The sequence below is a fragment of the Bombina bombina genome, chromosome 7 (assembly GCF_027579735.1).
Source record: "Bombina bombina isolate aBomBom1 chromosome 7, aBomBom1.pri, whole genome shotgun sequence".
NCBI lineage: Eukaryota > Metazoa > Chordata > Amphibia > Anura > Bombinatoridae > Bombina > Bombina bombina.
Genome location: NC_069505.1, coordinates 578891449 through 578907883, shown reverse-complemented (window position 1 = coordinate 578907883; position 16435 = coordinate 578891449). Strand labels below are relative to the sequence as shown.

The following is a 16435-nucleotide window of genomic DNA, read 5'->3' as shown; positions in this document are numbered from 1 at the left end:
GGGAGCATAGGAAATGGTGGAAACACATAAGCCAGGTTGAAGAACCAAGGAGCTGCTAGCGCATCTATCAGCGTCGCTCCCGGGTCCCTGGACCTGGATCCGTAACGAGGAAGCTTGGCGTTCTGGCGAGACGCCATGAGATCCAGTTCTGGTTTGCCCCAATGATGGACCAGTTGAGCAAACACCTCCGGATGGAGTTCCCACTCCCCCCGGATGAAAAGTCTGACGACTTAGAAAATCCGCCTCCCAGTTCTCCACGCCTGGGATGTGGATCGCTGACAAGTGGCAAGAGTGAGACTCTGCCCAGCGAATTATCTTTGAGACTTCTAACATCGCTAGGGAACTCCTGGTTCCCCCTTGATGGTTGATGTAAGCCACAGTCGTGATGTTGTCCGACTGAAATCTGATGAACCTCAGTGTTGCTAACTGAGGCCAAGCTAGAAGAGCATTGAATATTGCTCTTAACTCCAGAATATTTATTGGGAGGAGTTTCTCCTCCTGAGTCCACGATCCCTGAGCCTTCAGGGAGTTCCAGACTGCGCCCCAGCCTAGAAGGCTGGCATCTGTTGTTACAATCGTCCAATCTGGCCTGCGAAAGGTCATACCCTTGGACAGATGGACCCGAGATAGCCACCAGAGAAGAGAATCTCTGGTCTCTTGATCCAGATTTAGTAGAGGGGACAAATCTGAGTAATCCCCATTCCACTGACCTAGCATGCACAATTGCAGCGGTCTGAGATGCAGGCGCGCAAATGGCACTATGTCAATTGCCGCTACCATTAAGCCGATTACTTCCATGCACTGAGCCACTGACGGGCGTGGAATGGAATGAAGGACACGGCAAGCATTTAAAAGTTTTGATAACCTGGACTCCGTCAGGTAAATTTTCATTTCTACAGAATCTATCAGAGTCCCTAGGAAGGAGACTCTTGTGAGTGGCAATAGAGAACTCTTTTCCACGTTCACTTTCCACCCATGCGACCTCAGAAATGCCAGAACTATCTCTGTATGAGACTTGGCAATTTGAAAGCTTGACGCCTGTATCAGGATGTCGTCTAGATACGGAGCCACCGCTATACCTCGCGGTCTTAGAACCGCCAGAAGTGAGCCCAGAACCTTTGTAAAGATTCTCGGGCCGTAGCCAACCCGAAGGGGAGAGCTACAAATTGGTAATGCCTGTCTAGAAAGGCAAATCTTAGGAACCAATGATGATCTTTGTGAATCGGTATGTGAAGGTAGGCATCCTTTAAGTCCACTGTGGTCATGTACTGACCCTCTTGCATCATGGGTAGGATGGTCCGAATAGTTTCCATTTTGAATGATGGAACTCTTAGGAATTTGTTTAAGATCTTTAGGTCCAAGATTGGTCTGAAGGTTCCCTCTTTCTTGGGAACCACAAACAGATTTGAATAAAATCCCTGCCCTTGTTCCGTCCGTGGAACTGGGTGGATCACCCCCATTACTAGGAGGTCTTGTACACAGCTTAGGAATGCCTCTTTCTTTATCTGGTTTTCTGATAACCTTGAAAGATGAAATCTCCCTTGAGGAGGAGAAGCCTTGAAGTCCAGAAGATATCCCTGAGATATGATCTCCAACGCCCAGGGATCCTGGACATCTCTTGCCCACGCCTGGGCGAAGAGAGAAAGTCTGCCCCCCACTAGATCCGTTTCCGGATAGGGGGCCGTTCCTTCATGCTGTCTTGGGGGCAGCAGCAGGTTTTCTGGCCTGCTTGCCCTTGTTCCAGGACTGGTTAGGTTTCCAGGCCTGTCTGAAATGAGCAACAGTTCCTTCCTGTTTTGGAGCGGAGGAAGTTGATGCTGCTCCTGCCTTGAAATTTCGAAAGGCACGAAAATTAGACTGTTTGGCCTTTGATTTGGCCCTGTCCTGAAGAAGGGTATGACCCTTACCTCCAGTAATGTCAGCAATAATTTCTTTCAAGCCGGGCCCGAATAAGGTCTGCCCCTTGAAAGGAATATTAAGTAATTTAGATTTAGAAGTCACGTCAGCTGACCAGGATTTAAGCCATAGCGCCCTCCGCGCCTGGATGGCGAATCCGGAGTTCTTAGCCGTTAGTTTAGTCAAATGTACAATGGCATCAGAAACAAATGAGTTAGCTAGCATAAGTGATCTAAGCTTGTCCATAATTTCATCCAATGGAGCTGTGTGAATGGCCTCTTCCAGAGACTCAAACCAGAATGCCGCAGCAGCAGTAACAGGCGCAATGCATGCAAGGGGCTGCAGGATAAAACCTTGTTGAACAAACATTTTCTTAAGGTAACCTTCTAATTTTTTATCCATTGGATCCGAAAAAGCACAACTGTCCTCAACTGGGATAGTGGTACGCTTTGCTAAAGTAGAAACTGCTCCCTCCACCTTAGGGACCGTTTGCCATAAGTCCCGTGTAGTGGCATCTATTGGGAAAAATTTTCTAAATATAGGAGGAGGGGAAAAGGGCACACCAGGTCTATCCCACTCCTTGCTAATAATTTCTGTAAGCCTTTTAGGTATAGGAAAAACATCAGTACACACCGGCACCGCATAGTATCTATCCAGCCTACACAATTTCTCTGGAATTGTAACTGTGTTACAGTCGTTCAGAGCAGCTAAAACCTCCCCAAGCAATACGCGGAGGTTCTCAAGCTTAAATTTAAAATTAGAGATCTCTGAATCAGGTTTCCCCGGATCAGATCCGTCACCTACAGAATGAAGCTCTCCGTCCTCATGTTCTGCAAACTGTGACGCAGTATCAGACATGGCTCTTACAGCATCTGCACGCTCTGCATCTCTCCTAATCCGCAAAATAAAAAACGCTACTGCGCCTTTAAGAAGCACAAAACCTGTCAATGAACCAAAGCAGTTATATCAACCAAATTTTCACAGTAAATGTATTAAGTTAGCAGAGCATTGCACCCACTTGCAAATGAATGATTAACCCCTTAATACCCAAAACGGAATAACAATAGAAAAAAAAAACGTTTTTTAAAGCAGTCACACACACTGTCACAGCTCTGCTGTGACTTTTTACCCCCTCAATATGACTTTTGAAGCCTTTTGAGCCCACTAGAGAAGTCCTGGATCATGCAGGAAGAAGCAGGAAGTCTGAGTCTGAATTTTTACTGCGCAAAAAAGCGCTAAAATAGGCCCCTCCCACTCATATTACAACAGTGGGAAGCCTCAGTTAACTGTTTCTATGCAGAAATTAGCCAGCCATGTGGAAAAAATTATGCCCCAATAAGTTTTATCACCAAATGTACGTTAAAAAACGATTAAACATGCCAGCAAACGTTTTAAAACACATTTTTTGAAGAGTATATATCTCTATTAATAAGCCTGATACCAGTCGCTACCACTGCATTTAAGGCTTTACTTACTTCGGTATCAGCAGCATTTTCTTAGTCAATTCCATTCCTTAGAAAAATATTTTACTGCACATACCTTAGTTGCAGGAAACCTGCACGCCATTCCCTTTCTGAAGTTACCTCACTCCTCAGAATGTGTGAGAACAGCAAGTGGATCTTAGTTACTTCTGCTAAGATCATAGAAAACGCAGGCAGATTCTTCTTCCAAATACTGCCTGAGAAAAAACAGCACACTCCGGTGCCATTTAAAAATAACAAACTTTTGATTGAAGAAATAAACTAAGTATAAAACACCACAGTCCTCTCACGACCTCCTATCTAGTTGAGGGTTGCAAGAGAATGACTGGATATGACATGTGAGGGGAGGAGCTATATAGCAGCTTTGCTGTGGGTGATCCTCTTGCAACTTCCTGTTGGGAAGGGAATATATCCCACAAGTAATGGATGATCCGTGGACTGGATACACTTAACAAGAGAAATAAACAGCATTTGCTTTATTTCAGAATCTGATCCCAATGAGGTTTGGAAATGAATACATATTAAATAAATTGTCCTATGAAGTATATCATAGATAGGAATCCATACTTATAATTATTAACAAATGTGCCCTTAATCATATCATATAGTTTATGCACTCAATATTCAAGTGATACCCACAGATATGCAATATTTATAGTAAATGGAATAAGATGAGATACAAAAATATCTATCTAACTGATTACTGCAGAATTCTAAGTGCAGGTACGTATGGAATATGGCAATAATGGGAAAATGTGGTATACACTAATGGGCCAAATTATCAAGCTCCGAATGGAGCTTAAAGCCCCTGTTTCCACGCGAGCCTTCAGGCTCGCTGGAAACAGTAGTTATGAAGCAGCGGTCTAAAGACCGTTGCTCCATAACTTGTCCGCCTGCTCTGAGGCTGCAGTCTTCAATTTGCCCAATCCTATAAGAGCGGGGTGATTGACACCTCCTGCTAGCGGCTGATTGGCCGCGAATCTGCAGGGGGCGGCATTGCACAAGCAGTTCACCAGAACTGCTTGTGCAATGATAAATGCTGACAGCGTATGCTGTCGACATTTATCAATGTGCGACGGACATGATACGCTACATCATATCATGTCCGTCTGCACTTTAGTAAATCAGCCCCAAAATATGGAATATACTGTATTTATATTAAAATAGAATGATGCTCAAATATAGATATGGCTATATGATTAATTACATCAGACTGCTACTTACAGACTATATATATGGTATAAAGTAGTAGGAGATATATACCATATGTATACATATATATATATATATATATATATATATATATATTCTAAGTGTACCCATGTTTAGTCTCAAAAATACATGCTAAATAATATTAGATTGGCCATGTTAGGAATTATTGCTAGCATGACTAGCGCCATCTTGTTCTTAACTGCCATTTTGTCTTTGGCATCCATCTTGTCTGAATAATATGTATTATAGCAATCATTCTGTAGAAATACATATTTGTTATTAGTGTGTTAGAGCTAGTTTTGGCCTTGCAGATGTTCTGGGCAAGGTGCCTGGAAATCGCTATCTCTATAAGATGCTCAAATAACCTTGCTTTGGTCCTAGATGCATTGCTTATTATGACTATAGAAATATTGTTTCTAGCTAGTATTTTTCCTGACAAACACTGTGAAAAATGACGCGGTCATAATGTGTCATCATGTTAACCCCATATGCTGTAATTGTCGTCTATAAGACATGCCTTGTATCTTTCAATAAAAGAGAATAGTTTTAGACTCATTGCTGCATGGTCTGAAGTGCTGTTCTCTAGGATATCCTTATCAAATAATATATTCATTTCCAGTTGGTACGGTGTGCCCGAGGCCTAGTCCTGACTGACACTCCCCCCCTGAAAACAACACTTAATAGGCCATATACTGAACAAATATTTTAGTAAAACTATGAAATTATAAATGTACTGAAAGTACATTTCTATAACATATATATATAGTTGAAATACAGTTAAGATTTTGCAAAAAAAGCTACATTCCAGTTGCCCCAAGTGTTCAGTGCGAGAATTACAGCCAGAGATATTCAACCATGGGGGTTGAATTACAAAGTGGCATTACCAGTAACCCATGAAAACTCAGACTCAAAGAGCGTACACAAAATTTCACTGGATGATTAGAAATAGAGGTGGGATTTTATCACAGATAAAAATCTTGCACAGGAAGTAAAAGGGGCTGATCCTTATTATGCTCAATGCTGGCTGATGCTGCCTACCTTGCCTCACTGACTGAACTGCTGCCTTGGATAAACACAGTTTTGTGAGACACATTTTTGATGGGAAACTCTTTATATTCCTAAAGAGAATACAAATTGGGGCTAATATTCACTTCCAAATTTGTGCATAATCTCTTATATGACAGTGAAAAGAATTTTGATTGAGGACTGAACTCCCAAATATTGGTCATCTGGTAATGGATTAAGCGGATTCATGTTTTTATATTTTTAATGTTTTAAAGCAAAGATATTCTTGATAGCCATGGTTTAATTGAAGCTGTATTTAAAGGTGTAACTTATAGTTATAATTCATATTTCATAAACCTGTGTAGTCGATAAATAATCAGATCTATTATTAAGCAATTTACTATTAAGAGGGAAGGATTTTTGTATTTTGAAGTCATAAGATAATTTGGAGCAACTGTGATATATTTTAAACATTGCATTTATTATTGTGGTTACATTTCTGGTTGATTATTTGAAGTATTATAAGACTATTTTGGGCCAAATAGTTTAATTATATTTTTCTGGAAGTTCTATTAGATATATTGAGATTTAGTAAGATTTGTGGGAGTTAAGTTAAGATTTGACTCTGAGATTTGGATATAACATTGTTAAATAAGCTATATATGGAACTGGTTAATATTTCTGGCTAAATACAAATTGTTCTTGTAAAATTCATGTGGGATATATTTTAAGTGAGTTCATTTATAGAAATATTGTGTCTATACATGGGATAATAGACAATATATATTGAATAGTAATTAATCTAAATATCTCTATAGCCTGCTTTATATTTTAATATTGTATTGACAAATTGATATATATATCTGGTCATAGGTGATATTCAGTTACTACATACATATAGTCAATGTTTATATAAAGATTAACTGGTCAAAATTTAGAAATAAATTTAATTTGAAATTAATTAATATTACTACAGAGATTTAACATCTTACTGGAGTGTATTGACAAGATTCTGCTATATTAATTGGAGATATTGCTGACAATAATTTTATGATTCATTTTAATTATTAATATTCATAATTACAATACGTAACACGTTGGTGGCAACTGCTGCTGGTAAATACACCAACATTACTGGAGGACACTGCTGAGACTTATCAACAATGTATTTTATTCCAACATAATGACCATAACTAGGCCTCGTTGTCTGCAGACTAAGGTCTGGATTGGCTCCTCTAAATATGGCAAATGATGGGTGATACGTTATTCTATAGCAACACAACATATAAATCTTGTAATTACAATGTGCTTACTGTTCCTTTAAGTGCTGATAATTAACAAACTATAGATTGCTATCAACCCCTGAAACAGAAAAAACAGTCGATATAAACATAAGCTGGATATTTCTAATTATAGCACCAAAATAATGATGATGTGAGGTTGAGGAACACTGATTAAGACAGTGATAGTGAACCTTGGCACTCCAGATATTTCTGAACTACATGTCCCATGATGCTTAGGCACTCTGAAGTACAGTTGAGCATCATGGGTGCCAAGGTTTGATATCACTGGACTATGATTATATTTTTTTAATTTATGAAAAGTATGGAAAATGGAACCACATTATGAAAGTTGTCTTAAAAATAAAGAGGTTAAAATTGTTCAAAAATGTAATGTATACTTTAATATGGTTATGTTTGTACAAATAGTAAAAGGACCCAATCCAATGTAGATCTACGTTATGCAATGAAAGGCCCAGCGTACCACATAACATAGATCTATGTCGGAACTCTTTGCAGCCCTTGCCTTCTCGGTTGTCAAGTGACAACGAAGACTTGCTGTTTGTGGGCTGCAGACATTTGCCTTCATATGCTAAGGGAGCACTGATCAATGTTTCCTTACCAAATGAAGCCACATTGCCCAATCATTACATACAGTCACACTGTCTGTGTCACTGTCTGTAATGATCATCAGTTGGTACCGTTGGGAGGTATGGAAAGGAAGGAGGGAGGTGGGTGGGTGGACAAGCATGGGGGGAGGGATGGGTTCCCTACACTAGAGCAAAAAAGGTTTTAGAAGAGAGAGGGCGAGATAAGGCTCTACGCTACAGAAAAAAATTATCAGTTGGAGGGGGAGGAGAGACCCTACACTACAAAAAAATAAAAATAATATAATAAATAAATAATAAAAGACATCAAATAAAAATACACTAATTTGTTACTGGCAGACTAGTTGCCATTAACAAAGATGGAATTAAACAGTGGGAGGGTTAGAGAACTGTTTTGGGGGGGTTCATGGAGGTTGGAGGGTGATGAAGAATCCCTACACAACAGAAAATAAAAATAAACTAGTTAAATATTAAGCAAACCAAAAAAAGCCCTAAACTGCATACTGGCGGTACCTAAGATGGTGTTGACCATGAGGGGATGAGAGCTGTTTTGGAGGGATCAGGCAGGGATCAGGGGGATGGAGGGTAATCCCTATACTACAGCAAATATTACCCATATTACCCATAACAGCTGATTAATTCCTTCACTGCCAGTAATATTAGAAGTGTGGTGCTCAGCTGCAATTAGCTGCCTTCTAATTATAAATAAAACAATGGCAAAGCCATGTATGTCTGCTATTTCTGAACAAAGGGGACCCCAGAGAAGCTTTGACAGTCTTTTGTCAAATAATAATTCAGTGAGTTTTTTGGAAACGCTAACTTTTTTTTTTAATATGGCGGCCAAATAGTGGCATCAAATATACCAAAATGGGCCTAGATCAATACCTTGGGTTGTCTACTTATACTTATATATAGTTTTGGCTGTTGATTTTGAGAATTTGGGAAGTTCTGCTATACCAAATGAGAGTTATCCCACTGTGTCATTTCAGACATAGCTGCTGAAAAAGACAAATGATCATAAATAATAAATATATACATGTTTGATCTTAGCTGAATTAGAGCATGCATGGTTTTTTTTCTACAGTTAGAAAGGAAGTTTTCTGTGGAATGTGATAATTTATCAAAAAATAAATAAATAAATTAAATAAAATAATAAAAAATAATATTAGGGATGGGTGATGTGCTGAAAGTGTAATTCGTTTGGTAGAATGAATATTCTGATAAGATTGAAAAAACATTAAAATTCGGTAATCGAATGTTATTTCCGGTTTTCAAATGTTACCTTCTTTTTCAAATGTTTATAATTAGTTTGAATATCCACCTTAGAAATTTCGAATGTAACATTCAATTTAACAAATACTATTCAGAAGTTCAATAGTTCATGTGGTAGGGAATTTAGTAAAATGATACATAATAGATACAAATATGTCAATTCGAATTTGTCTAATTTGAGTATTGACTAATTCGAATTGAATTATTACAAAAATTCGAATTGAATATTGCATTTAAAGAAAGCATTAGAAATACTATTACGTTAAAAAAAATGTCTGAATGTTGTGCAAACATTCAAAATTCGAAAATGAATGAATGTGTTAAAATTCGTTTCATTTTTTCAATGTTGCAAAACATTCGCCCATCCCTAGTTAATAGGAAAATAAAAAACAAAGGCTCTGTTTCTGTTTAAATGGAATGATAGAAAAAATGCAAAAAAAATCTCCAGTACTTTGGGAAAGTTTTACTATGAAATTCCCGGCAATGAAGGGATAATTAGATACTATTTTTGATAATCTCTGTAACAAATCTTGAGTGTTAAAGCCTAAAATTAAAAAATAGGTATAAATAACTCACTTCAACTCTTGTAGCATGCAATCTGGATGCATTAATCCTTCGGAGAGCAGTTTCATTCCTTTATTAAAGAGAGCATTTTCACCCAGGTCAAGATTGATCAGACACTTGTTTTTTATCAATATTAAGCTGAGATCCCCACAGGAGGCTGAGGTAAGACCACAACGGTACAATCTACGGAGAGATTAGAGAAACAAAGCAAATAAGAAAATAAACTGCCTTTTATATATACAGTGTATATATATATATATATATATATATATACACACACACACCCTGGGTAGCGCTTGCTGATTGGTCGCTACATCCCTACCTAGGTAGAAACTGTTTCATTCCCAACGCATGCGCAAAATCGCCCCCCTCTCTCCAGCGTTGTGTCACTGTCCAAGCGCTGGATGCCGGGTGGACACATGGATTGTGACGTAGACGCCGGAGGGAGTGGCGGAGCAGAGTGCTGAAGTTCCGGGGACAGCGGTCATCCCAGAAGAAGGAGCAGTCAAGGTAAGTATCTAAGCTCCCCAAGACCAACGAGCAGATTTATCTGGACAGGAAGTAAACAAACACTGGATCAGATAGCGACATATCAGTAGATGTGCGCATGCGATTACATTTAAATTTGACCACTGTGCATTGCCAACATTACTGCGCATGCAAATACTACAGATTGCAAGTGCGCATGCGATGTAGACTGAATCGAATATAAAAATGAACCAGGCCAGATGCTTCGCTATTGGATGGGGGGCAGGAATCTTATAAACGATGCCTCCTTTTATGGTCGGTCGTTACTGCTCGTGTTATGATAAATTGAACTTAAAAATTAAGGTATGTAAAAGCTTTGCAAAAAAACCCAAACAGTTCTAATATATTGCATTTATAATAATTATTATGATCATGTAATTTAATTAGGGTCTAATGTTCATGGTTTTATAATCCTTTAAACAAATTTCCAATAAACTTTTATTATTTAATTTGCTTTGTTGTCTTGTTATTCTTTGTTAAAAAGCATACCTAGGTAGGTCCAGGGGTAGCAGTGAATAATCCAAATACAAAAAAAGTGTAGAGGAGCACCAGAATGAATACAACCTCACTTTATTGTAACAATTTAAAAACAGAGGTGACAAAGACACCAAAGTGGGTACATCAGTGTGTCAGTGAAAACAGCTGTATTCCTAACTATGTACAACACAGTTTTTAAAATGGAGAGCCTTAACCCCAATTGGATGGAAAGAAAAATGATGTCACTTAGCACCGCCTCCTTCTAGTTCACTTAACTATTAAGATGGTATGCTTTATATTAAATTGCTTACATGGACTTAAGGTGGTACATTTCATTAATCAACTAAAATATGACAGCAAATTATTCTGGTAATAGATGTTTAATTAGAATATGTGCTATACCTAATTATACAGGCCAATTAATTTAAATATGAACTTGTTTATAATTTAGCCTTGCCTTACATAGATCTATTACTACATTAATCTGTAACATAGTAGATTAGGTTGAAAAAAGACAGAAGTCTATCGAGTTCAACCTATACAAATCTTAATATACTTAAAATAATAGCTCCAGTTGATCTTTAATTAATCCCATTAAAAAAGTTGACCCATTTAACACAAGCAATCATATCCCTGAATTCTGTTTCTAGACAGAAATGTATCTAAGCTATTTTTAAATGTATCTAAGGTATTGGCATTTACTACCTCCTTGGGTAATGAGTTCCACAATTTGATTGCTCTTACAGTGAAAAAAGTATTTACATTGCTATAGATTAAATCTACTTTACTCCAGCCTTAAATTGACCTCTAGTTTTGTACTCAAACAAATTTTAAATATTCTTATGGTGTTGCTGCACATAGTTAAGAATACAGCTATGATTATGGCAAAAGCTGTTTTCACTAACTCACTGATGTACCCACTTTAAGGTCTGTGTCACCACTATTGGTGCTCGTCCACACTTCTATGTATTTGGATGATTCATGGCTATTAGGAATTGAGCACAGAAAATTGAATAACAGCAGTTAATATCCACCAGAGCGGCAGTGACCGGAAGCGATGGGATGCATGGCGATGACATCATCAGCGGTGTCCAGAGGATTCAAAAGAGGGGAGCGTTTATGCTGAGCAAACCGTAACTGATTAAAGGATACAAAGGCAGAGATGCAATTTTTGGGTGTTGGTTGGTAATTGTGGAGAGCTAATACATGTTAAGTGATGTTGTTGGAGCTCCGTTTTTTCCAGATCTACGGTTGAGTCTCCCTGAGGGCCGTTTCTCTCTGAACCGCTGAACACAACCTAAGCTAAGCTTCTAAGCTTCTATAGACACTACTGGATTGAGGACATTTATACTCACAGGGTCCATTTGTCTGTTTTCTTTTCATTTATACTTTTTCATTTAGACGGTTCTGGAGACTTAGATAAGGACTTTATAAAACATTTTCAGGAGCAGCAGTGCAATATTGCTTATTGTTAATTGCTACTTCAATACCTCCCAACATTTGTGGCTAGGTATTAGGAAGGGCTAATCCTTTTGTGGGTGTATCTGTGCGATCAGTGTGCATGTCTGGGAAGCTCGTGGGCATGGCTTTGTGGTCTGTGGGCAGAGTTAATAGAAATTATGAAAATCGGGACATATGGCTGCTTCAGAGGGACAGTGGGACAGAGCTCAGAATCAGCGACTGTGCCTCCTAAATAGGGACAGTTGGGTGGTCTGCTTAGTGCATTATTTTTTACATTAAGCGTCTCTATAAGTCTGTTTAATAAATGTATGGTCTCACCTCAGCTCTTGAATAGGGCAGTTGCGGTTTGCAAGTGCATCACATAGCAGTTTCAGTCCTGTGTCCTCTAAATTGTTCATTCCAAGATCCAGATTGATTAGAGATTTGTTCCTATTAATAACCCAGCAAAGATCCTCACAGCACTCTTGGGTTAAATCACAATAACGCAACCTAGAGAAGACAGGATTTTGTATATATATATATACTTAAAAGAACAAAATACAAAGTGTAATTGTTGATTTTTCGTAAAATGGGCGTTCCAAGGGTGTATATGAAATTGCCTCTCTAATCCCAGTGTAATGTAAAGATTTTCGCACTGCAGATCTCACAGTTTTTCTCGCTAACTAAAAGGTGGTGAGCTTTTCTCAAACACTCAAATTACTTATAACCCTAATAGAAAAACACATACATACAAAAATATAGGCGATTGTAAGATGCTATACGCAGAAAGCAGCGTAATGTGATTTACATTGTCAGGATTTAATTTTTAAAGAGCGCCCCCTGCTCACTGCTAACTTCGCTCCAAGGTTCAAATTTTCTCTTTCCAGTGAGCTCTATTTCTTTCAATAGGAAACATCTCGCTACTCGAAGGGACTGCCCATTTTGTACAATAATTTCACCAGGGCAGCACCTGCGAGGGTTTGCGTGAAAAACCAGGTCTAAACTTGCGAGGTCCCATGGTGAGCTCAGAAAGGTGCACGTGTCTTAAGCCATATGGCAAGAGTGTTTGCAACAATTTAGGTACACGTTGTGGGAATACAAGGAAGATTCCCACTAAAGAATGCGGTTGTAGCACTCGCAGTCCTGACTACTAGATGGAATTGTGAACAGCTAAATTAAAACATAACTTTTAATTGGATTATATAAAACAGGGTGAGAAAATATTAGAACCAATGGGAGGAGTAGTACTCATAAATTAACCTTAATGCATATATATGATACTGATAATAGGCCTCTGAGGTATGATAGCCTAGTCAATATTAAGGTAAAGTAAACAGCATCAGATTATACTTAGATCATGTATTGTCATATGGGTAACATCCATGTATTTGCCTAAATTGACAATAGGGGCCAGGTAAGTAGGGTGCTTGTAAATTCAATGGGTATGGTAATATACCCTAAGTAGAAATATCAGAAATTGTGAATATTTGTGGAAGTAAGATCCTAAAGGTATAAGGGCCTATCTATCAAGCTCCGAATGGAGCTTGAGAGCCCGTGTTTCTGGCGAGCCTGCAGGCTCGCCAGAAACAGCAATTATGAAGCAGCAGTCACAAAGACCGCTGCTCCATAACCCTGTCCGCCTGCTCTGATGAGGTGGACAGGAATCGCCGGAATTCAACCTGATCGAGTACGATCGGGTTGATTGACACCCCCTGCTAGCGGCTGATTGGCCGTGAGTCTGCAGGGGGCGGCATTGCACCATGCTGAATACGGAGAGCGTATTGCTCTCCGCATTCAGCGATGTCTGTCGGACCTGATCCGCACTGTCGGATCAGGTCCGACAGACATTTGTTAAATAGGCCTCATAGTGTTGTGTTTTAACACGAGTATCTGAGTATCATTCAAATGAAAGCATCTTATGTAGAAAAGATGCTCAGAGTTAAATCTAGTTCAAGTAACCAAATTGAATTCACTTCCACACTATTGGATAATATTATGATAATGATTATTGCCTTAAATCCAATTAAAGATACACAAGTGCAATTCTTATTACAATATTCATTAGGACTGTGTATATCCTTTGATTCAATACGTTTAAACATTACAGCAATTCTCCTAATTTTTGGAGATCTTACCCAAGTACCATATTTTATATAACAATAGCAACCACTTATAGTACTACTCAGACTCAGGGGTATAAGCATAACACTCTAATTCTTAGGGCTCCATTCAGGAAGCCCAGACTTTTACCTGAAGTCTAACTATAGATATATAAGTGGGGTTGTATTATTATATCCAGTAGGACTGAGTATCAATTTTGGTTTAAACGCTATCACAATCTTTCCAACATTGGCTATTCTCTATAAAATAGCACTATACGCTCTCTGTCACGGCAGCAGCAATTTATAAAAATATACTAGCTTTACCTTTGAATATTATCCAATAGTGTGGAAGTGAATTCAATTTGGTTACTTGAACTAGATTTAACTCTGAGCATCTTTTCTACATAAGATGCTTTCATTTGAATGATACTCAGATGCACGTGTTAAAACACAACACTATACCTTTAGGATCTTACTGGGAAGACCCCGACTCCCACAAATATTCGTAATTTCCGATATTTCTACTTAAGGTATAATACCATACCCATTGTATATACAAGCACCCTACTTACCTGGCCCCTATTGTCAATTTATGCAAATACATGGATGTTACCCATATGACAATACATGATCTAAGTATAATCTGATGCTGTTTACTTTACCTTAATATTGACTAGGCTATCATACCTCAGAGGCCTATTATCAGTATCATATATATGCATTAAGGTTAATTTATGAGTACTACTCCTCCCATTGGTTTTAATATTTTCTCACCCTGTTTTATATAATCCAATTAAAAGTTATGTTTTAATTTAGCTGTTCACAATTCCATCTAGTAGTCAGGACTGCGAGTGCTACAACCGCATTCTTTAGTGGGAATCTTCCTTGTATTCCCACAACGTGTACCTAAACAATTCAATTGTGCGGAGCACCCCTCCCTATCATACTAACCAAGGAATCATTAGGTAATAAACCTGATCGCTGTAACTTTATTAGGGGGCTTGTCCGCTAGTGGTGCCATTGCTCTACCGATCTAAATAAGTGTTTGCAACGATGTTTATAGAAATGTTATACATAGTTACATACACTACTGCCATAGAAAGCTACAGATACTGCGTGGCAGCAAAGTTAGCAACTATGTATAACAATTCTATAAACATTGTTGCAAACACTGCTGCCAGATGGCTAAGAACACGTGTACGCACCTGATTTCACCTAGGATTACTCTTTAACTATCTGAATCATAAACGTTTAATTTTGGCTTTACTATCCCTTTAAGCACGGGCTGACAGATTTATGCCAGATATATAAAGATTAGCCAGATAAGGGCATTAATATACAAATATACAATAATAATAAAATGTTGGAAGCCAGAATTCAAATGTTAGTAGCTGTGGCTCCTGGAATTTGTCAAGCCCTTAAATTAAACATAGAAAAAACTGGAATATAATATACATTAATTACTTATTTGTTCTCATTTCCTATAATTTTACCTTTGAAAATTGTCTTTTTTCTATTCCTCCCAGGTTCCTGTTCTTGTACCATCCAGGTGATGCTCTAAGCCCCACCCCCTCTTACTCCTCTGGGGCGGGTTATCAGTAGCAAATGTTGCAAGAACAGAAAGTACAGTACAGATTTGAATACAAAGAACAGTAAGTACATTACAGATAAGAGTATATAGGAACAGTAAGTACATTACAGGTAAGAGTATATAAGAACAGTAAGTAAATTACAGATAAGAGTATATAGGAACAGTAAGTACATTACAGGTAAGAATATATAGGAACACTAAGTACATTACAGGTAAGAGTATATAGGAACAGTAAGTACATTACAGGTAAGAGTATATAGGAACAGTAAGTACATTACAGGTAAGAGTATATAGGAACAGCAAGTACATTACAGGTAAGAATATATAGGAACAGTAAGTACATTACAGGTAAGAATATATAGGAACAGTAAGTACATTACAGGTAAGAGTATATAGGAACAGTAAGTACATTACAGGTAAGAATATACAGGAACAGTAAGTACATTACAGGTAAGAGTATATAGGAACAGTAAGTACATTACAGGTAAGAATATATAGGAACAGTAAGTACATTACAGGTAAGAGTATATAGGAACAGTAAGTACATTACAGGTAAGAGTATATAGGAACAGTAAGTACGTTACAGATGAGAGTCCTGGATGACCTAGAAATTGTAGCGGACGACTTAGAAATTTTACTTTTCCCATCTCTAACATTAAGTGGACTAGTAACTTTTTCCTTCTGGGCTAGTAGCTTTTAACCCCTGACTAATAAACCATAGTGTTATTTCTCCACCCCTGTGTATATGTATGTACCTATATATATTTATATATATATATTAGTTTGTTAAGCCTGCCCGGAGGGCAGTCTATTGTGGTGACGGAACCACCCTGCCATTTTCAAATCCACCTGGATGCAGCTTACGCGACGGACACATTACAAACACGATTATAGTATAGATATACTTACATTTGACAAAAATACACACACATATATATATATATATATATATATATATATATATATATATATACACAGG

The 16435-nt window shown here is 38.0% G+C and overlaps 1 protein-coding gene across 2 annotated transcripts in view; it reads right to left on the bottom strand.

Moving 5' to 3' along the window:
* NLRP12 (NLR family pyrin domain containing 12) overlaps nt 1–16435 on the bottom strand; it is a 183120-nt gene that overhangs the window by 78339 nt on the left and 88346 nt on the right. For both annotated transcript variants that reach the window (XM_053722015.1, XM_053722017.1), the window contains exons 5-6: nt 12103–12273; nt 9331–9501 (exon numbers count right to left, since the gene is read on the bottom strand). In XM_053722015.1, the coding sequence (XP_053577990.1) occupies nt 9331–9501; nt 12103–12273 (342 nt within the window). The remainder of the gene's footprint in view (nt 1–9330; nt 9502–12102; nt 12274–16435) is intronic.